General features: G+C 37.9%; 1 protein-coding gene across 3 annotated transcripts in view; it reads right to left on the reverse strand.

Moving 5' to 3' along the window:
• TAOK3 (TAO kinase 3) overlaps nt 1-24,427 on the reverse strand; it is a 183,853-nt gene that overhangs the window by 27,913 nt on the left and 131,513 nt on the right. For 2 of the 3 annotated variants that reach the window (XM_067700765.1, XM_067700764.1), the window contains 3 exons: nt 18,869-19,036; nt 16,141-16,347; nt 4,960-5,094 (listed from right to left, as the gene is read on the reverse strand). In XM_067700765.1, coding sequence (XP_067556866.1) covers nt 4,960-5,094; nt 16,141-16,347; nt 18,869-19,036 — 510 coding nt within the window. Of the gene's footprint in view, nt 1-4,959; nt 5,095-5,335; nt 5,721-16,140; nt 16,348-18,868; nt 19,037-24,427 lie in introns of those variants that run through there. The other variant, XM_067700766.1, reaches the window with a different exon arrangement.

Here is a 24,427-nt window from a genome sequence, read left to right on the forward strand (position 1 = left end):
AAGAGTAATAGGTTCCTGTTCCCCCTCAACTTAGCATTTCTGGTGATGGGGACATAGACCAGAAGTGGATCCAAGAGAAAGGCCAGTTTAACAATAAAACTGTACTTATATCCAGGTTGTGGATTACAAGTATACATAATTTCAGACTCTGAATTAACTATTTCATATACCTGGAATAATAAATAAAAATAAAGAACCATAAAGGAAGGCTGAACTTTTTTCAGAAAGTTTCTACATCCATTGCATTCTATCCTACTTAATTCCAGCAAAATTTGGCCCTAAAACAAACCACTTCATCCAAAGTGTACTGTATGCCTACCAAGTACAGAACACTGCACTAGAAGGCTAATAAGCAACTTACTGAAGATAAAAGAGGAGGAGGGTGGCTGATAATGTTACCCTCTTAAGAGATCAAAGTCAACTTATAAGATTAGTTATGTGTAAGAAACAAAATAATGCATATGATAAAACTGGCTACCTCAGCACTTAGAACAAATAAAATTTATAGCAAGTTCTTAAAAAGAATAATGAGTCACATTTTGGCATCAGAAATCTGACATTCCACTCTTTAGAACACCTAGGGAAAAAATGTTTTAAATTCATAATAAAAGTAATGACTGATCCAGGCAATTCTGCCTTACACAGAAAAACTGACATGAGCAACTTTGAAATGCACACTTATAAATCCAAATTCTCCTGTGATAACAGGACTGGAAGAGACTTCATTCATTCATTTATTCATTCAACACGTTTATTGAGAGACTTTGGTCATGTGGATTGGGCAGTAGCACAAGTGAAAAATAATATCAGCAATGATCTTAGTGAGATTAAAAAGCCAAGAATAAGGAAAGAGGAGATATGCAATATTCTGATAAGCAGCCTCTGGTACACTATTCAGGGAGAGAACACATTTTCAAGCATTTAGAAACAGAACAGCAGGGCACGTGAGAGGTGAAACAGTAGCATTTACTGCTGAGGCTCTAATATTTTTATGCTTGTCTATCAGACTCATTTAGGTATACAATTTCACAATTAGCTCAATGATTATGTTACATTTTTACAAAGCAAGTGAAGATTCCATTTTTACATGAGCTTTTCTATTGAATCTGGTAAAGCCAAAGAACCTATATTTGAATGGATAGAACAATAATAATTTTCTCTTACATGCTTTATTGGTATTAGAAATTAAGAGTTTCATGCCCCTCTCCCTAATGTGCATTCTAACATAAATTCACATGTGTAGTAAGACCACTGCATTCTAGTGAGAATTCCTTTAAAACGCCAGAAGCTGAACTGTCTTATAGATATGGCCTTGGTGCTCTCTATAGTAACATCTACTATGGGAAGTGCTGGTGACCCAGGACACTATGAAATTTTAGGAAATGACATCAGATATAACAATAGCTGAAAACACTCCCATGGGTCACTAATCTAATTAAAATGTTAGGATCTCCATTCACCAACAACAAAAACTCAAGGAAGGCACATCTCAAAAGCCCAAGAAGTCAGATGAGTAGTAATTCCAAAGAACTATATAAACAACTCCTTTCCTCATATAACATATCAGCCCAATGTGAACTTTCAAACAGAAGAAGAAAAAGGATAAAGTAAAAGAGATTCCATGAAATGCCCTTCCTTTCCCTAATTTTTCAAAATAAGGTCAATAATCTCTACCCTTAAATTATTATAATATACATGTATATATACACACACACACACACACACACACATATATAATTCTAAAATTTCCTCAGGGTTTCCTCTGGTATTAAGGTCCTTTGTTACAAATGTAATTGTGCAACAGTGTATAATAACATAAAAAATCTCAGTTTTAAGGTGCCAAACTAATAAAAACACCAGCAGTAAATGCCTGTAGCCCATTGGCTTAATATATTTGTCAACAGCTCCATTCAACAGCACAATGTAGGGCTTCTCTGGTGGCGCAGTGGTTGAGAGTCTGCCTGCCAATGCAGGGGACACGGGTTCGTGGCCTGGTCCGGGAAGATCCCACATGCCGTGGAGCAACTAGGCCCGTGAGCCATGGCCGCTGAGCCTGTGCTCCGCAACGGGAGACGTCATGACAGTGAGAGGCCCGCGTACCGCAAAAAAAAAAAAAGCACAATGTAGAAAGAAATGATAAGTGGAAAAACCACAGAGCTAGGCTTCTTTTAGGTTTATGTAGAAGAGGTAGGTTGATATAAAAAATTTGAGGAATTGCAATTTTTTTGTCAGTTTGCAAGTCTCTTTAAAATATACACGTATCACTTATTATCTAGTAATTGAAAAACTAATTTCTAAATTCTTTTTCTTTTTGCTGTTCACTTTTGGATCACTCTATGGTTTGTTAGCACTTCTGCTAGTAGGTTATAAAGAAAGAGTAAAACCAAAATAAATAAATCAATATTGTATTGCTACTAACTGTAAGAAGTGAGGTTTCAACAATGACTTGATTATTCAGTGCCCTGGACTTTCATTTTTCCATGATCTTGTTCTTACTTTTATGTCATTTTAAGTAATTTTAGACTTTAACATTTGAGCAGGGGTCCACGAAAAACAATAAGGGTTGAGATAAGTGTTTAAAAATTAGATACTTCTTTTTGATGTTCCAGTGTCCTGATTTATATATTCCTATTGGAATAAGCCTTTAAAACAAATAATATGATGGGTAGTAGAACTGTAGTACTCAGTAATATATATTAAAATATCCACAACTGTTAATCTTAACCAACAGTTAGACTGTCCAAAATGGGACATGGAACAACTCAAAACCATTCCACTTTTCCCTTTCATTAATTTTTTTCTCCCTAAAAACTGTTCAATACAAATACCAATGAATGCTGATAAACTTGCATCAATCCCACTGTGACTCCCAAAGCATCACATTTGGAGAAGATTTTACACATAAAACACCTTATTTTGTGGCTACAGCAACAGCCTATCAGCCACTCTGTTTTTAACTTAATATAGGTGCAGGGGCCTTTTAACAAATCAAAAGTCCCTCAGAGAGACTGATCCCAGCTGTTCTCTGGATGGGCACTACGAAGCCTGTAGGATTCAGAGGGGTACCTGAGGACTTTGCCCGTGGCCCTGAGATAGCCTAGTAGGGAAGCAGCTTTCATCACTCACAGAGAGGGAGACTGTGATGGCTGATATACACACAGAGGAGCCTGGGTGAGTTCACAAATGTGAGCGTGAGACCATTCTGGCGTGGCAGTAGTGATCTTGCTGGGCGGCAGGAGAGGTCATGAATATATGATGTGGGAATGCGGGTGTGGCAAGTGAGAAAAGAAGAGAACCTGTCCCAGAGGGGGAAAACCCACATACAATGTCTGCTTCACATTCAAAACCTGCTTATGGTGCTCTGAATCTCAGTGGCTGTTCATTTCTCCTCTCATTTCAACATGCACAGGTCTGGATAAAAGTACAAGTTTCACAAGAGTCAGTGGTAAGTAGTCATATTCTAAACACACCATATTTCTTATTTTGTCAGATATCATGGTATGAAGGTATTTATTATTCAATAATTTCATGATGTTTTATTTAGACTCAAAAGCATGCTTTGTAGGTGCTTAATAATCATTAGCAAATACATAGTGGACATTTTAAGATCTCCATTACACAGTATGGCATGCATTTAAAATGAAAAATTGTCCATTGAAGAGAATACAGGAAACTTCTATACAAAGGGACTTAAATCCAGGCTTATTTGTAAGCAGTCTAAATTAAATTGCTTGCTTTTAGACAGCAGCAGGCATAGCAATATGTAGGTGCTTTAACTTCCATTTTCCTTATATTTGGGTTTTTTAAAATTATAAACCATTATCAATCCCAAAGATAAATGAAGGCTTTAAAACACTTGAGAAATAAAAGTGGAAACCAGATTTTAAAAATAGGACAAGAAAAATAATCATTTCTGGGTCGGCCTTGGATGATGTCATCATAGGTTCTAAATGTAATAGCCAGGCAGTGTACACTAACTCTTCCTGCCCATGTGACCTCTAACATCAATTTGAGCAAAACAACTAATATTTCAATAATTTTTTGGCTGAGAAGTGATATTCAGAAGCAAATGATTAAAGAGAGTTTAGAGTGCCAAGGATGAAACGATGTGTGTGTGTGTGTGTGTGTGTGTGTGTGTGAGTGCGCACGCGCACGCGTGGGGGGCCAAGGGGCGGAGGCATGAAAACTAACTCTTCCAGCACACACCCCTTTTGCTACTACAAGGGCATCCAGCAATCACATTTGCAATAGTAAAAATGCTGAAGGATCCTACAGTATCTTTTCTTCCACAACCATCCCTACCGTCTCCTACAAAGCCCTTCTTGCTTTATCGGTGCCAGGAAATTCTTCAGGGGTTAAACGGGGAAGTGCAGCCACTACCATTGTTGCAATAAATAAATGAATGAACCAGACGAAACAGCAATCCATCCCTGGGAAGCAAGTACCTTATTTCCTACAATTATATACATTAGCCAGCAACCATATATTTTTAAAAAATTGTGTTTTATATTTTGATGTGTGTGTACACAATACACACAGGTATCTATACAAAAAGAATCATAGTGCTCTGCACACACACACACCAAATACCTTTAAAATATTTTTTAGCATTATTATTTCAATGAAAAGACAAACAGCTTCTACAAAATTGGACAGACTAGCAACTTCATCTCAAAGGCCTCTTATTTTGCACATACAGCATATATAAATACACACACACACACACACACACACAAAGGGTTTTTTTTTCCATGCCGTAGACAATGCTAAAATATCTGAGATCAGGTTGCTATGCCAACAGATTTTTTTCTAAAATGAATAAAATTATTAGGAGGGAGAAAACATTCTTGACTCCTTTCCTCCCATCCATGAAGCCCAGAGAGGCTCAGGGAGGGCGAGAGGCTGCCAGATGGGGAGGAGGGGAAGGAAGGGAAGGTGGGTAGAGGGGTGTTTGCTTACCAAAGATGCTGATTTGATCGTGGCAAAGCGCTCTCTGTTCCGGTAGTGGAGGGCCTGGCTCTGAACTGACTGGGTAGGCCGCGGCTCAGGCCTGGGATCGCCGTGGCCCGCCTCATCCCTTATGAATACATGATCCTGCAGAAATGGATAAAAACAAGGAGAAAGTCCAGCTGTGCTCTTTCCTCGCCGGCTGCCTCTCTCTCACCCCTCTTTCTGCACAAGCACTGCTGTTTGAAATGCATAGTTTAGCTCTCTGCTAGTCCCCGCAGCTCCCACGGTACAAAATGAATAAGCAACACATTGCAGCCTTCAGTTAGGAATGTCAGCTGATCGCTAGTGGGATGCCTTCTGAATCCCTGGCAGGCTTTTTCTTTACCTCCAGAATTACATATATGCAAAAGAAAAAAAGAATAGAAAAAACAAGGCAATGTACAGACTCCTTAGAACAGTTTGCTTAAAACGCTGTAACCAAATAATTCCTTTAAAAATGTCATGTCCATGTCTAGCAAGGAGGATGCTGGTGGCTTTTAACATAAAAGCGAGCCTCCGCCTCATTCCCTTGAAAGATCTGCTTTCTCAATTTAATTTTATTTGAGATCTGTTCGGTAGGATCATCGTTCTGCCTAGAACCAGTGTAGGCTTGTGCTGGACTGCCTCTCTATCTTGTGCTGGGAAGATTCGGCAGTCACTGAGGGATCCTGCTTTCCAGTCATGATCGTACACAGTTCTAGCACCTTCTCTCTACAGCTTCTGAAAGGATTTTTTTTTTTTTAGATTTAAAGAGACAGGCATACAATTTTAACAAAATGATACTTTCACAAATTCTTCCTCAACTCAGTGTCGGTATGGTCACCAGAGTGAGTAAAGCTAGAATTTAATGTCCTTGACTGATTTAATCAGGTCTGGGCTTCTTGACAGGCAAAGATGATTAATTGTATTGTAACGCCCAGTGAAAAATAACATTCCTTGGAAAGATAATAATGGATGTTTCTTAAATGCAATTGAAATGACTTTTAAAGGGGTAAATGCTTTCAAAGCGCAATGCTTTGCTCGATAAAAGATGGAGAGGCCAGTCAGTAAGTAGCACTAACCTTTCAGAAAAAAAGATACTGTAGTAATTAATAGCTCAGAAACATGTACAACCATGGGGGATTTTCAAATAGTACATGTTCAGCACGGGGAAGGAGAAATTAATTCTCTTACTACCCTAGGGTTTTAGGAGAAACCATTGTGAGAAGTCAAATTTGCATTTTGTCCATAACTATTTGAAATTTTTTATAATTGCTCTTTTCTTCATCAGTAAACAAAATTAAAGAGTTTTCAAAAATACAAAATTTTATTATACAGTGTAAAATGCTGAAAAGTCAAAACACATAAACTCCTTGAGGAAAATTAAATTTTACATCCAGGTTTCTATGTAAAAGAGAAGACCCATGACTAAATTCATCATTGGGTTGATTTTCTTTTCCCTTTTATAAAATTAAAATGCTTCAGAATGTTGGGAAGGTATTTACCATTACGTCTATATTTAGAGATTTTTTTTTAAATTTACTGTATTGTGGTCTATTTTGCTTTCAAATAATGAAGGGACCTTTAACGCCACTGAAGGCATATATATCAAATTCAAGGGATATTCTACCGCTGTGCTGTCCAATAAGATACCCTTTAGCCACATGGATATTTTAATTAAGTAAAATGTAAAATTCAGTTTCTAAGTCACACCAGCTGTGTTTCAAGCTAGCCACTAACTATGGGTACCACAGTGAAATAGTGCAGATACAGATAATTTCTATCACTGCAGAAAGTTCTATTAGACAGTGCTATAAATTAAAAATGCATCTCAACCCATATTTTTGAAATTTATAAAAAAATACTTGATAGGTCAATTTAAAATTTTCTACGTTATTTCCTGGGAAATCTAAATTCTTATTTCAGCAGGCAAAGAGAGATTAGGTGTGGGATTTATGCATCTAGGTTTAAGGTTCTAGAGAGGAAGGCACTGGGATCTACTACCATTCATATTGCTGGATATTTATTAATAAATTACATTAACTCCAAAATTGCTCTTACTTAATATTATAATCCCAGAAAAGCAAGATGCTTCTAAATGCTAGCAATCAGAAGAGATAGGCTAGGTAGAGGCCTGTGGTTTTATAGGTCAGAGTTTTGGTGAGTATTAGTTAGCTAACATTAAGTGTACTTACTGAGAGGGAGCTCTTCAATGCTGTGGCAGCAGCTAAATTTCAAATTTGGTAACTTGATTTACAAAGCTAACCTGTGGAATCCACACTATTCACATAACAGAATAAAACAAAACACATTCATATGCAAATATGTATAACTTTAATATTAGTTTTCTCTCAGATAAAAATTAACACTTGTAGGTTAGGACCCTGCTTATCAAATTAAAAGTCACATCATATTTGCTAAGTTTTTAAACTCAAGGGTATTGGAATACACTGGAAAAATTAAAACTTGAGACCATAGTGATTTTAGTTGACATGTAGCTTAATTAAATAACCCACTAAGGTATATTTAAAAAATAATGCTATTTTAGAAGTTAGTCTGAGAGAAGAGGTCAAAAAATTTTAATCTACTTTAAATATAATAAATAATGCTAATGCTAAAAGTATAATCCCTTGCATCTCCTTAAAATTAAAAAAAAATTTTATTAAAAAATTTCTTAGTTTTTGTACTAGCTTCATAACAGATCACCAACACTGTCTCCAAATATTATACAAGAGACCACAGGATTAGGCAATATTTTAGTCTAACAGTGGATATTCAGGTGCATAGGGAAATAAATTTTAAAATATTCAACACCATTGCTTAAAACAAGTTCAAAACTCTGCAGACGACTTAAATAATGAAGCAATTTAAAAATGAGGGCAATGGGAATTGAGAAGTAAGTAAGAACAAATTAAACTATCAGCTTTACTGGGTATGTGGTCTGTTGGTTACATCACCCCTTCGAGTAGCAGCCCCTTTGAAAATGACTATACTTGCCTCCCAGAGTTTCCGACCTGAACACATTTTAAGATCAATACTGGAAAGGGTGAATTTGCTATTTTACGCAGTTAAGCACCGCTGCATATGATTTACAAATGTTGATGAGAGGACCAACATCTTCTTTGATGTTGAAGAATGATTTCAGAAGTTTAAGAACAAATATCATGTTCTACCTTACCAAGACAAAATATATGACTTGTTTATAATTTATCCTTAAAACATTCTCATCCAGGAACGAACAAAATAGCTCTTTGAAATACCAATATGAATTGGGGACCAGTTTTAAGTAAGTCTGTGTTAACCTGGTAAATTTATAATGTCCTTTCTTTATAAAAAGTAAAACTTCTTCAGATTAAAAACTTTACTATTATTCCCTGGACAAAGGGCTTTACTTTTATTTAGAAGTTTTTCCCTAAATGTCTGACTATTTATGCTTCCGAAATGAGGATTCATATTGTGGTCACTTGTTCAGAGTTTCTAGGTTAACGTGAAATTAACCTTGGAAACCACTCTACTGGACTCTGTTATGCTTTTCGTATACCTTTATCACACTCCTCATCATACTTATACTCGCCTTTGTATGAGACTATGAGCTTTTTTTTTTTTTTTTTTTTTTTTGTGGTATGCGGGCCTCTCACTGTTGTGGCCTCTCCCGTTGTGAAGCACAGGCTCCGGATGCGCAGGCTCATGGGCCCAGCTGCTCCGCGGCATGTGGGATCTTCCCGGACCAGGGCACGAACCCGTGTCCCCTGCATCGGCAGGCGGACTCTCAACCACTGCGCCACCGGGGAAGCCCCTGAGACTGTGAGCTTTTTGAAGGCAGAGTAAATGTGGTTTGAAAAATCTGTCTTCCCAGCACCTAGCATAGTGCTTGATACTTTGTGGGCATTCAAAAAAAAAGTTTGCTGAATAAATAAGCTCAAGAATATAGGTCTGAGGAGATTCTGGAGAAATGACATTTTCTTTGTTATTATTTAACAGAATTCAAATTTGTATTTCATAAAAACCTGCCACCCTGTACTCTAAGGAAGTCGCAAAACAGTGACACACACACAAGCACACCTTTACATGGCGGGGCGGGGCCGGTGGGGGGGAAGCGGGTCTAAAAATGGCTTTTTTTCTGGTGACAAGACGTCTTTTTATAGATTCCCATACTTTTCACGCTGTGGAGAAGGGATCAGCAAACCCACCATCTCTTTCATTTTGTTCAAAATGATTAAATGATTGCCTAAGCAGGTAGAGCTATCAAAAGCTGGGGCCAGAGGAAGGCGAGAAGATGGAAAAGGATATCTTCACCTGGAAGGACAGCTATTGGGGAGAGAAAATGACTAGCAGAACGCTGAGGATAAAGATGTTACTATAGAGAGGTGTTTTGTATGACTGCTCTGTTTAAGAAACATTGCCTTCATATGTTAATTTACTTTTACTCTGCCAAATGTGAGTTGAGTCAAAGAACCTGCCCCTCTCTTCAGCAAAAATAACAGGAAAGGCCACTGAAGCAAGTGAAAATTAAACTAGAACATCCTATCCCCTCAAGGACATTTCTCTTTTTTTCCTCCCACGAAAATGGTGAAAGCTGTTCTATTTTTAAAGAAGGGGGAAAAGAAAACCCCACTAACATTGACTAATAGGAAGGGTCAAGTAAAGCTTCAGGAGTTAGAAGAGAATGATTTTTTAAAAATAATCTCTAAAAGAGGGCCATGATGACTAGAGTTCATTAGGCATATTAGAAACAACAAATTGATTAATAAACAAAGAGTTTTAATATATTAAAGTCTCGTGATCTATCTTAACAGAAGGCAGCAGCAAGTAACAGTAATTGATTTTAGACTTAAACAAAATAAAAGTATAACTTTTAATTGACAAATTAAAAAAATAGACTTTGTTGCTTAGGACGATATTAAAATCTGTTTGCTACTGCTGTACACCCAATGGTTTTAAGGTGTATGGTGGAGGCTCAGAGGCAGCCTAGAAAAACTAATCTGGATTAAGAGTTTGCCCTGGACTCATTTGTGAATAATCAAGAACTGAGGTGTAGAGTTGTGTCTTATAAAAGTTCATCTTCATTTTAGTTCACAAAACATCTTATTGAGTGCTTACTATGTGACAGACACCCATCTAGGTGGTACGTGAAGAGAGATGTCCTCGAGGAGCTAACAGTCTAGAGATGAGGTGATATTCTTGCTATTGGAAAAAGCAGTGTGGCAACACTAGCAAGAGGAAAAGAAATAAGTGCTTAAAGTTTATTTTGTCAGAATATACCTTTAGACTTATCAAATCATTCTTGCTCAAAGGGAAGATTAGATTAGGATCCCTTCAGGGCCTGGGAAAGACCAGAGTAGAGGCAAAGATTGTAGAGAAGCAACCTGAAATCCTGATATTAAAGGAAAATTTTCAGTGTCCCACTTTATATTTTTTGGACTTGATCTGTGATAGAACTGTCCTCTTAAAATCAGGGCATCTTTATTCTGGATGCAGAACAGTTAATTGCAAACCATGACCTTACCAGTTACACATGGCCTTTAAAAGTAAGTTTACTTCCTATATAAAATGGTCATCTGGTCATATATATGATTTAACTAATTTAGGATATGTCTGCAGTCTTTATTGTAACAGTCAAGGGTGGGTAAAAAAATCCTCCACTCTTATTCTTATATTTTGATATTTATTAAGCATGTTCTTATTGTCTAGAGTATTATTATTGGAGAAAATCTATTTAATCTTTCAAACCATAAAGATATTTAATATTATTTAACCATTTTAATCCATTATGTTCACTGAACCAAAACAGGATGGTGTTTAGTATCTGGTATTTAGTTCATTCACTGGGTACTTTTTGTCTGTTCCTCATTCATTCCATAGTTATTTACTTATTCATTTTATAGCCTATGCTGTGCCAGGCACTGTTCTAGGTGTTGAGATACAGTGCAGGACAAGGTAAGTATAGTTTTAGCCATGATGAAATTTACACTCTACTCATGAAATAATAGATAAATTAGTACATAATATAATTTTAGATAGTGACAAGTATTTAAAAGAAAATAAAATAGGATAATGAGATAATGGGTAGAACATTGTTTATAAAATGATAATTTGGGCTTCCCTGGTGGCGCAGTGGTTGAGAGTCCGCCTGCCGATGCAGGGGACACGGGTTCGTGCCCCGGTCCGGGAAGATCCCACATGCCGCGGAGCAGCTGGGCCCGTGAGCCATGGCCGCTGAGCCTGTGCGTCCGGAGCCTGTGCTCCGCAACGGGAGAGGCCACAACAGTGAGAGGCCCATGTGCCACAAAAAGAAAAAAAAAAAAAAAAAAAGATAATTTAGTGATGTATAGGCTTTTCTAAGATTCTAGAAACACAAAACTGGAAAATGTTTCATAAAACAGTACTGATTGCTTTTTTTTTTTTTCTTTGTGGTCACAAATTACAACAGACCCAGAAATGCACCGCCCAGATCCCCCTTTAAAGGAAGGAGTTGTTGTCGGCAATCGTCTTTGGCTGTCAGTTCTCCTACAGGCTGCAGAGAGAGCAGCCTTGTCCAAGTCTGCACCCTTCCCAGGTTCCGCATATGCAATGACTGATCTAGCCCTGGCCACTCTGGCCCAGTTTAGCTCCAGAGTTCCCTGGAGGGGTTGGCTGAGGCTGCCATTGGAATGCATCTCGGTTCAACTCTGCCCTCTGCCCAGTGCTGCTTCTTTCTCTTCCCTCCCACAGGTGTTGACCCCAAAGGGACTTCCTAATTAAAACAAAACAAAACAAGATCCTGCTGTGCTAAACCATCTCAGCTCTGCTTCCTGGAGAATCCCACAGGCAACACGTTACCCATACCTACACGTAATACAGTGTAGCTACCATCGCATCTACATGGAGAAGGGACTGATCCAGGCACTGGCTTTTAGGGAAAAAAACCCTTTTAAAGTGAAATCTTAAGTGGAATCCAAATACATAATGTAGGAGATAAAAGTACACCTTGTCCTGAGTGAGGCATGGATGAAGCTTGCTCCTGAGCACAAAATTTCAGAGCTGGAAGCGACCTTGGAAATCATACAGAACAACTCCTTATTTTACAGATGGAGAAAATTAGGCCCAGAGAGGTTTGTGACTTGTCCAAAGTAAAATAAAACTAACAGTGGCAGACAGAACTTTAAACTAGTTTCCTCATTCCTATAGTCTACTATATAAAACTTTCTATTGAGAGTTTAAGATCCTACTTTATATATGTTCATAAGTGGAAAACTTTTAGGAATTCAAGTGAACCAACAAATAATGAAACTTCTGAATAATTGACTTCTATTGTGTTTAAAGATAATATAATTTTTTTTCATTAAAACAGAAAATTTCTTTTTGTGTGTGTGTATGTATGTGTTAGTTTCTGCTTTATAACAAAGTGAATGAGTTATACATATACATATATCCCTATGTCTCTTCCCTCTTGTGTCTCCTTCCTTCCCACCCTCCCTATCCCACCCCTCTAGGTGGTCACAAAGCACCGAGCTGATCTCCTTGTGCTATGCGGCTGCTTCCCACTAGCTATCTATTTTACGTTTGGTAGTGTATATATGTCCATGCCTCTCTCTCGCTTTGTCACAGATTACCCTTCCCCCTTCCCATATCCTCAAGTCCATTCTCTAGTAGGTCTGTGTCTTTATTCCTGTCTTACCCCTAGGTTCTTCATGACATTTTTTTTCCCTTAAATTCCATATATATGTGTTAGCATATGGTATTTGTCTTTCTCTTTCTGACTTACTTCACTCTGTATGACAGACTCCAGGTCTATCCACCTCATTACAAATAGCTCAATTTCGTTTCTTTTTATGGCTGAGTAATATTCCATTGTATATATGTGCCACATCTTCTTTATCCATTCATCTGTTGATGGACACTTAGGTTGTTTCCATCTCCAGGCTATTGTAAATAGAGCTGCAATGAACATTTTGGTACATGACTCTTTTTGAATTATGGTTTTCTCAGGGTATATGCCCAGTAGTGGGATGGCTGGGTCATATGGTAGTCCTATTTATAGTTTTTTAAGGAAACTCCATACTGTTCTCCATAGTGGCTGTACCAATTCACATTCCCACCAGCAGTGCAAGAGTGTTCCCTTTTCTCCACACCCTCTCCAGCATTTATTGTTTCTAGATTTTCTGATGATGGCCATTCTGACTGGTGTGAGAAATAAAGATAATATAATTTTAAGCTCAGGTATAGGACTAAAATGGGTTTCATGAAGAGATACCATTATTTAATATTGTTTTTATATATAATATATTCTATTCTTCTAGCCTGCTTATAGTTTTTTCCTTTTTTCATTGTGGTAAAATACACATAGTTACCATCTTAATTATTTTTAAGTGTACAGTTCAGTGCTAATACACTTATAATGGTGTATAACTGTCACCATCTTCCATTCCCATAACTCTTTTCTCCTTGTAAAACTGAAGCTCTGTACCCATTAAATAACAATTCCCCATTTATCCCCTCCCCCAATCCCTAGTAACCATCATTATACTTTCTGTCTATGATTCTGACTACCAACGGTAGTCATATACTTTCTGTCTATGATTCTGTACCCTAAGAGCCATAGAGTATTTGTCTCTTTGTGACTGGCACATTTATTTCACTTAGCATAATGTCTTCTCAGTTCATCCATATTGTAGCATATGGCAGAATTTCCTTCCTTTTAAAGGTTGAATAATACTCCATTGTACATATATACCACATTTTGTTTATTCATTCATCTGTCAATGGACATTTACATTGCTTCCACCTCTTTGCTGTTGTGAATAATGTTGCTATAAACATGAGTGTACAAAAATCTCTTTGAGACCCTGCTTTCAATGCTTTAGGATATATACTGAGAAACGGAATTGCTGGATCATATGGTAATTCTATTTTTAATTTTTTGAGGAACCACCATACCATTTTCCACAGTGGCTGCACCCTTTTCCATTCCCACCAATAGTGCATCAAGGTTCCAATCTCTCCACATCCTCACCAACACTTGTTATATGATGTTTTTTTTTAATAGTAGCCATCCCCTAATGTGTGTGAGGTGGTATTTCACTGTAGTTTTGATTAGAATTCCTTAATAATTAATGATGTTGAGCATCTTTTCATGTGTTTACTGGCCATTTTTATATCTTCTTTGGAGAAATGTTGATTCAAGTCCTTTGCTCATTTTTTTTTTTTTTTTTTGCGGTAAGCGGGCCTCTCACTGTTGTGGCCTCTCCCGTTGTGGAGCACAGGCTCCGGACGCACAGGCTCAGCGGCCATGGCTCACGGGCCCAGCCGCTCCATGGCATGTGGGATCTTCCCGGACCGGGGCACGAACCTGTGTCCCCTGCATCTGCAGGCAGACTCTTAACCACTGTGCCACCAGGGAAGCCCCTTTGCTCATTTTTGATTCAGGTTGTTTTTTCGCTGTTGTTGAGTTTTAGGAGTTCTCTATATATGCTGGATATTAATCCTTTATAAGATAGATGATTTGCAAATATTTTCTCCCATTCTGTGGGTTGCCCTTTTACTCAGTTGATATTTCAGACTATAAATTAACATCTGGTTTTCTTAGCTGATTACACCAAGGAGAAAAAAGTATTGAAAGGCCCATATTATTACAAGAAAGCTCTATACTGGCATGTAAAAATTAAAATTAAAACCCCCAATGAGTTCAAGACCAGCGTCTTTTTTCTTGTTGATTATGCCAGTAGAGTCTCTCGTCTAATTTTGGGTGCTCATTTGAGAGGTCCTGGAGTAAAAAGATCCAACAGAATTCCTCTTCTTTTGCTCTCTATCCCCACGGAGCCCCAGAGGTAACGGAAAGGAAAAAGTCGATCTCTATCAGCATCCATGATAGCTCCTTCCAAAAAGAGAGCCCAGCAAAACCTTCTTTTCAACCTTTCAAATACATGACCACTTGCCCAAGTTCAAAGAAGGACAGCTGACAATGCTGAACTCTTAGCAGATTTCCGCATCTGCATGCTATCACTCCTTTCCTCAAAATGCTTTTATGGTTTTCTAATAATCTGGGTCCTTGCTGTCTCTCTGGTCTCAATTCACTTTCTATGTAGTTCACCAAACTAATCTCTCAGATCCTTCCCTTCTTCCTTGAACATACAAAGTTCCTTTTGTCACAGGGCCTTTGTACATGCTGCTTCCTGACTCACCCCAATCTTTCACCCCAAGGTAGCTAACTTCTATTTGTTTCTGAAGTTTCAGCTTAAATGTCACTTTACTGGGGAGACTTTCCCCTACTCCCTGCTAGATTAAGTCCTCCTTTTACCCAGAACAAGTTTTATAATTACATGATAAAGTTACTTGTGTGATTATTTGCTTACTCTCCCCCACAGATAATAAGCTCCATGAAGGCATCATGTCTGTTTTGTCTGTATCCACAGGGCCTACCATAGTTCCTACCAGATAATAAAGGTCCCCACCAATGTTTGTTGAATAAATGAATAAGTTAATCAGTTCAGAAAATAAATGTAATCCCTCCACTATTCATGACTAGGCACCAATATGTTTTCTCATGCCTTCCATCTTTACCTGTTCAATTTCCTTTTTTCCCAAGAAAAATGCACACTTAATAGTGAAAAAAATTCTTAAACTTGCTCACCTACTGGAATTAGACTGTGATCACTGATACTTATTAAAATAAGTACATAGGGACTTCCCTTGTGGCGCAGTGGTTAAAACTCCACCTGCCAGTGCAGGGGACAAGGATTCGAGCCCTGGTTGGGGAAGATTCCACATGCCATGGAGCAACTAAGCCCATGTGCCACAACTACTGAGCCTGTGCTCTAGAGCTCGTTGGCCACAACTACTGAGCCCATGTGAGTAGAGCCCATGCTGTGCGACAAAGAGAAGCTACCACAATGAGGAGCCCATGCACTGCAACAAAGAGTAGCCCCACTCGCCACAACTAGAGAAAGCCCATGCACAGCAATGAAGACCCAACGCAGCCAATAAATAAATAAATAATAATAAAAGAAATAGGCACAGATACAACTTGCCTAGTCCTACATTATCTTTTTACCATAAAAGAACTATCGTGTGCTAGGTTGAGTCCCACATTTCAGTTGTGAAAGGGGAACTAAAATATCTGGATGCTAAGTGACCTGAGCTGGCTTCATTATGATTGGCAAAGCCTAGTGCTGTGAAGGGGACCATGAAACTTACCTTCCTGTGCACAACAGAGGAACTGGAATTTACTGGGCTTTCATCATCATGCATCATGACAAGCTCCGAGCTGCTATCATCCATGACCTCCTGCATGCTGTTCACACTGCTGCTCTGGCTGCCTGTGCTCACAGACATGCTTGGGATGGAATGGTTGCTGCCCAGGCTGTCCAATTCCCTGCTCAGGCTGGTTCCATGTTCGCTGTCCTATAAAAATGGGGCACTTGGGTTAAAAAAAAATGACTGGAGATAAAGTACCAATCCATTGACTAAGCTATTAAGTACACTCAATTTTGCAGTGCCAAGTTGCTTTTCTGCCAAATCTGCAAGGATAAACTTTTAATGTAGTGGCTCCACTACTCCCCTACCATTTTCTGACACCTTCAATTCACTTCTATGCCTTCCACAGGGGCTGTTCTGGGCATGGGTCATAAGGCTCCAAATGCTGCTATGCCAGGGCTTTCCTCTGTCATATGCGACTTTTCCTCTGATATGTGACTATCATATTATTGTATTGCTATTCGGTAATCAGAACCAGGCCAGGTTTCTGAGAGACCTTCAGGAACATCAGGGTGCTAGGGAAAGACCGCAGGCTACTGAACAGGGGACCTCTAGGATATCTACAAACACCGCAGTCGTCACTTGAAACTCAAAGCGAGTGAAGAGAGCTTTCAGAGATTTGACAAACAATATGGTCCTTTGCAAGTCATTACTGAGTAACTTCATATCTAAGCAGGGATATTAATTCTACTGTCCTGGACAGGTAATTAAATTCTGCCTCCCTCAGGCAATTCTATCATGCTTACCTCTGTAATCTTATTAAATATATCTGTCAAGTAATACTGGTATTCATCACTACTCGTCCAAAGACTACTATTTGAGAAGTGATAAAATAATCAGAACATATAATTTATCCATCACAGTGGGATATCTTTCGATACAAGATTAAATAATATAATTAAAGAAACTTAGCTCCAAAAAACCCCTATTTTCTAAGAACCATGCTGTACATACATAACTTTAATGAATTGTTACTTAGCCATGGTAATATAAGGAATCACTGACAAAGGTAATTTGGGTAATTTAAAATGATAGATAATACATTATATTTTTAATAGATTTATTTTCCCAATTAAAAGGGCTCATTTGTATATATGCAATCAAGAGACTTTATATTCCAATTCAGCTTTCTTAATTCCATTTTTATAATTATTGATAAAATAATTTTATTTTCTTTTATATTAAAAAGCTAAACTAAAATTCATTCTTCATTCTTTTCCTATCTTTTAATCTATTTTTAGAGGAAGAGGAGTTCTCTCTTTTGTTCAAGGCTAATCCCTGCACTAATGCTCTTACTGTTATGTACTTCCTGAGATCCTACTTTTTTAACGGCATCTCTTTCCTCTATCTCCAATGCCTCTGTCCTGGCTCCTCTCCTTCTGCATATAAATATGAAGAGGGCTGCCCTATATGTATATACCTTTCTACCTACTGCCCTTTGTCACTTTTCCTTCTTGGCCAAATTTACGAATCTTAAAATAACTAACTTTCGCTATCTCTGCCTTCTCACTTCCCATTTATTCTACAACCCATGGTAATCTACTATTTATCCGAACTACTCCTGTAAAACTACTTTTACTAAGGTCATCAAGAAGGCCCTACTTGTAAAACCCAGTTAACACTGTTTTTGGTCCTTATGTAACTTGACTGCTCTGTGGCATCTGATGGTATTGGCTGCTCCCTCCTTGAAGCTGTGTACGCTCAGTAACATCTGTGACGCCTTTATCAACCAGGTCTCCCTCTTCTTATGTGGCATGGACCCTCGTCTCATTCTACATTCAGCTCCTTGATTCATCATCATTTTAATGTCCTTGACCCCCATCCAACTATCCTTTACCCAGACCTCTTTCTTATGTTCTGGATCTGTATTTCCCAACCAAATGCTAGATATCTCCGTTCAGGTGTCCCAATTGTCATTACCCTTCCCTTCGACCAATCCTTCTTAAGTTATTTGAATGAGAAACCAGAAAGTCATCTTCCTTTAAAACCTCCATCTGTACACTGTGTCAGTAGCATATGATGCCAGGAACTCAAGACTCAGTAGGCATCAAACTGAAATCATGCTTAACCTCCTCTTTCTCCTCGGTTCTTTTTCTCTGTTCTTCATATTGACATACTCTAGTCACCTAGGCTCAAATGCTCAGAGTCACCGTAAATTCCTCCTCATCTGTCACTGTCAATGAGAAGCACTGTATTATCAAATCTACCTCTACAGTGTTTCTTAAGTGTTCCTTTTCCCCTGATTCCCATAGACACTACCTTTACTGCCTCTTGCATGGATTATTATCCAGAATGTTACCTATTCAAATCCATCTTACACTCTGATGCCAGGATAATCTTCCTAAAGCACCGCACTTCCCTGAGTCTAAAATGCCCTAGGCCTGCCTGTCAGAAACGGCCCACCTCCTCACTAATCCCCACCAGCTGATGACTTTTTCTCTCCCCACTATGGCCCCTGCCGTGTGCTCTCCCTCTACAGCATTTTTCATATTTCGCCTTATATAAGAGTTATTTTATGAATGTCTCTTCTGCAACTCTGCATGTCTCTTAAGGCAGAGAACATCAATTACACTGTTATTCCCCAAAGTGTTTTTCATAGCGCGCTAGTCCAGAACATTTTCACATAGTAGGCATTCTATAAGTGCCTGCTAAAATAAACTCAACCTACTTCTTCATCTTCCTGTGACTCATTCAAGGGTCCATTTCGTGTCTCTTGGAAAAGGATTTTTTTCATTTTCCGGTACTGTAGGTTATCTAGCTCACGAACAGCATCTTTTGTCCTCTGTATGAGGTCAATTAGGACACGTAGTGGCCGGTCTCGTCGAACAAAGTCATGCTAATTGAGGGAGGAGAAAAAACAGAAACTGATAATGAGGAGACATATTTTTAGGTGCTAGATTTAGATACAAAAGTAAATAGACATAAAACAGCTCTGTGGATTTTGAAGAAATAACAAGATATGATTTTCATTTCATGTAGCCTGTCATCTTTATAAATCTCATAGAGCAATAACTATGCTTTTCTCTTCTTCCTCAAGCCCCATTTTGTGGACTTGTCCTAGAATTTACTCGAGAATTCTTGAGATTTACTTTACCATACAAGTAGTGACAATGACTAGAACTTTAAATAGTAGCTGAGAGCTTGTGACTTTCAAATCTGAAACTACATAATAAGCAAAAGAATGCAGAGTATAGAATATTCTTCTTATAATCTGCCTCAATCCTCTTCCCCACCCTATGCTACCCTTTTAAAAACAGACTTGTGGGGCTTCCCTGGTGGCGCAGTGGTTGAGAGTCCGCCTGCCGATGCAGGGGACGCGGGTTCGTGCCCCGGTCCGGGAAGATCCCACATGCCGTGGAGCGGCTGGGCCCGTGAGCCATGGCCGCTGAGCCTGCATGTCCAGAGCCTGTGCTCCGCAACGGGAGAGGCCGCAACAGTGAGAGGCCCGCGTACCGCAAAAAAAAAAAAAAACCAGACTTGTGTATATTTTGTTTTCTATTTCTGTGGTCATATATAGTGTATGCTTGAAAATATGGCAGCTATTCCATATATCCAGAAGTCAGAATTCTGGCAACTTTATCTTCTCTTTACAGAGCTCTATAACCAGAAATAAGGGAAAAGGGTCTCTGAGAAGTAAAAATATCCGCCCCAAAGTCCTTCAGTTTTTCTTGGTATAAACGGGCTTCACTTTCAATATTATCAACGATCTCTAAGATATTCTGGCTTCCTGGTTTCTCAGTCTACAGCATTCAGAAAGAGGGAACAAAAGTGGGAGAATAAAGGACTGAGAACTGTTAGAGGGTTACTTGTTGCCGAAAGAAGAGACCTTTGAAAGTTCTCTGACTGCCTGACAGTAAAGAGAGGGGAAGTCCATGATTAATACACCAACCAACCAACCAAATAAGAAAGAACCAAGGTTTGTGGGCTAGTTTGCAAAGGGGCAAATGCTCTTCATACAGTCCTTTTATACTACAAGACTTCGTGAAATGCTATTGTTTCTGAACCATCAAGAAGAGAAATTATATTCATTATACTTTCTTCAAGAAGGCAGAGAAGCACATCATATATTTTGACAAGATTACCACAGAAAATGATCAAAAGTAGGAGGGAATTTTGTTTTTTAAAGGAAAAGTTTCAGTTATGTGGAAAATTCACTTATGTGAAATTATAATTTGAAGATATTGGGAAAATGAGACGTAATGTGGTAGCCTTAGATGATGGAATAGATTTAATATCTTTGTAAGTTAAACAGATATAAAAGAGGAGCAGGACCACTGTGAGAAAAAAATCTATATGTCTTGTGGTTCTTCACCCTGACTTTGCTGTCCGGGGAATTGTGGCTTTTGCTCCCGTTTTTATAAAATATCTCTTCCTATGCAGAGTCCTTTCTGAAAATGAAACACCATTCCCAGAAGGAAGCGTAGCCTGCATATTTCAAGAGGAGAACGAAAGGGAGAAAGTAAATTATTTTGCTACTCCAGTGCCTGCAATTAGATAAGAGCAAATCAGTTTTTAGTAAACTTCAAGCTGTAACCTAGGATACTGAATTTTAGAGCAGGAATAACTCTTAGCAATTCTTTTATTTCCAAGGTGAGGAAATTTAGGCCCAGAGAGGTTAAGTGATTTACACAGCTAAACAGTGGAAGAGCTAGAGCTGCAACCCAGGTTTCTTTATCTGGGGGTTTGTTTTCTGGTGTTCTACCACTTATTTGACCATATCATTTGTTGTGACAGACACTGTGGCCCATTTATCCTCCATTCCAACCTCTTTTCCTCACCTTCCTTTCTTGTAAGCAGTAGAAAGTAAAAGAAGTTGGACTCCACCCTTCTTTGCAGTTAATAGCATGACCAATAGTTCTGGCCAATGAGATACAGGCAGAAGCCCCAGAGGAAGGCTTTGTTTTCCAGAATAAAAAGCAAGACACAAGAAAAGAAGGCGCTTGTTTTGCTCTGTGCCCTGCCTTTCTCTTGCCAGGAATAAAACTGAGTCCTGGAGATGGGGAGCCATTTTGTGACCAAGAAGACAAAAGCCACATACTAAGGAGGGTAAATTAGGGAGATAGGAGGAGCTGTTGAGCTGCTTACATCACTGGACTGCTTTCCCAATGTCCTGGACTTCTTATTGCGTGAGGTAATTAAACGCTTACTTGTTTAAGTATTTTAAAGCTGATATACTCAACATCTTAAAAACATCTCACTGCCTCCATCGTAAAGTCTGACCCTTTACAGGGGGTTCCTGCTTGAATGTCTAGGTTCCAATCTAGTCACTCATTCTCCTCCTTCCCACGCAACGCATCCTACGTCTAAATCATTCTTGCCTCGTGCCGTGCATTTCACACCTGCATGTCTTAGCTCTCATTCTCTCTGCCTGCAATCCCATCCCCTCACTGTTCTCTAAACCCATACAGTTAAAAGGTTCTCAGATCATTTTCAAAGAATGCTTTCTTTGTTCTTGGAAATATGTTTACTTTAACATTTAAGTAATAGAGAAATGCATAAAAGAAAGTCAATCACTCAAAATTCCACCATCCAAAAATAAATATTAAGTCATGAAATAACATTTTAGACACTCTCCCTCCCTCTCTCTCTCACTCTCTCAGAATGATGGATACCCAGAAATAATTTTACATGAGAAACTTATTACACATGGTAATTTAAAGAATAATCTATTAAATTAAGGTGTATTTGAGTTTAATAGAATTAGAAGTGTCTGAAGTAAAATAATTGTTTAACATTAGTTATAATTTCTTCACCAAGAGTTACCAGTTCCTAAAGGGTCCTCTAAAGTTAAGGGAAGAAAAAAAAAAATTATGAAAAGCTTTAAGACATAAGAGTTACTTAAAAAAGACTTTCAATTTAAGAATTTATTGACCATCTACCCTGAAAAGCAGGAAAATTAGTACATTTACATTTCTTTCTTACCCCTACTTTTTTCTAGTTACGTTATTATTTTTACATTTTCAATTTTTACACTGTCAATGTTTATAAGTTTTACATTCTGCTTTTTGACCACAGCAATGATTTTACTGTAGTTCTCTATTTAAATTAATCCAATGTGAAGGTGACATTTTAACATCACGAAGAAAATGTGACGAAAAGATGGATTATTTAAAAGTATTTGGGAACAGCAAGATAGCCAACTGGAGAAAAAAAAAAGTTGAATTCCTTATAACAAATTTCTGCATGACCTCTCCAAAAAAGCCCAGAATAAAGAATATCAAAAGAGAAATAAGAAGAAAATATTTGCAAGATCTACTACAAATTAATAAGGGAAAAAACCCAACAACCCAACAGACAAATGGGCAAAGACTGTAGAGCATTCATAGAAAAGGAAATAGAAATGGCTTGTCAACATATGAAAGATAGTCTAATTCACAATGAGAAACACAAACTAAAATGACAGTGAGAAAAGTTTTTCACTGATCTGACTAGAAGCTCAAAAAGTTTTGGTACTCATACTTTGTTAATGGACCATAAATTGGGGCATCTTCTTTGGTGGAAAATCGGCAATATTTATTTAAATTTAAAATCCACATTCCCTTTGATTAGCAATTCCACTTCTAAGAACTTATTCTTTGGGTATCTGTATATACAGGTATAAAATGACAACTGTGTAAGGATATTCATTCCAGCACAGTTTGTCATAGCAAAAGACTGCAAACACCATAAATGAGTTGGTTATAAAAACTACAGTCCATTTGAGTATATAATGGAGCCATTAGAGAGGATGAGATAGTTCTTCATGTAGTAATATGGAACAATACTCAAAACACACTATAAAGTTAAAAAAAAACCCAGCGTTTATAGTTTGCTACCACTGGTGCAAAAATAAAAAAGAATATTTACTTCCATATACGTAGAATATCTCTAGAAGGACATGTACAAAATTAGTGACACCGGTTGCTAACTCTAAAGAAGGGGCTGGAAGGGGAAGATTTACTTTTCATTCTCTCCCTTCCACTATTTTTTTATCTTCTAAAATGTGTACTGTCTAGCCAAAATGAAGAATGTATTCTCTTTACAATGCTAAATAAATAAATAGTAAATAAATAATAAATATCAGACAGCAAACTTAAATTTAATGTTCACCACCAGTCCTTTTACAAGTTTCCCCAGTTCCTAATTCACTCTTTCTTCCTTCTTCCCTCTGTCCCTTTCTCTTTCTCTCTTGCTCTTTCTTTCATCAATAGATTGGCTGGATTTTGCTACTGAGTAATTAAGAAGAAGCTTTTAAGAGAAGAAAAGGCTTGAAAATGTCAGCTGCCTTTATAAATTGAAGAGCACCTTAGCTGGGTCACAAATCCTTGGTTTACATTTTCTTTTCCTTAGAACTTTGTAAAGTTCTACTCTTTATCCCAGTCCTTGCTTTATTTTTCTGATATTATATCAAATCATTTGTTTGTTTTCTTACTCCTTCATTAGAATATAAGTTCCAGGAGGGCAGGAACTATCTTTTTCTTTGTATCACTGTATGATTTTCAGTGCTTAGAACAGTGCTTGGCACACAGTAGACAATCAGTAAACATTGTTGACTAAATGGTAGGCTCACTTGATTTGGCCCACCAAACAAAGAGTAAATCAAATCAAATAATGATCCAAACATTTATTTCCAAAAAAGTTTTCTTCAGGTATATCTTTAAATATCTTCTGTTCCATGTGTTTTGCTTTCTTCTTTAGGAATAATAGGTTGGAATATATATCTCCTCTGTCTTCCACATGTGTCATGTTCTCTATAATCATCTTTTGAAAATTTTCTTTTGCATTTAATTTTATTTCCCTAAGACTATCTACCATTGGAAACACCTAAATGGGTTGGTTTATTATATTAGTTCGTTGCTTATGGTATGATTTTAATCTATATTTATTTATTTAAAAATATACTTATTTGGCAGCACTGGGTCTTTGTGGTGGCATGCGGGATCTCACGTGGGATCTTCATTGCCGTGTGTGGGATCTTTTAGTGTGGTATGCAGGCTCTTAGTTGCGGCATGCAGGCTCTAGTTCCCTGACCAAGGATCAAACCTGGACACCCTGCATTGGGAATGCAAAGTCTTAGCCACTGGACCACCAGGGAAGTCCCTTAATCTATATTTAAATTTTTCTCTTTCGTTTCTTTCTTTACCTCTGCCCATTTGTTTTTTATATCCTTTTGTTGTCTGTTGCCCTAAAATATCATCTTTGAATGCTTGTAGTATCTCTTTGAGGATTTTTTTTTCTCCTTAATTTA

Source organism: Pseudorca crassidens, chromosome 12 (assembly GCF_039906515.1).
Source record: "Pseudorca crassidens isolate mPseCra1 chromosome 12, mPseCra1.hap1, whole genome shotgun sequence".
Lineage (NCBI taxonomy): Eukaryota > Metazoa > Chordata > Mammalia > Artiodactyla > Delphinidae > Pseudorca > Pseudorca crassidens.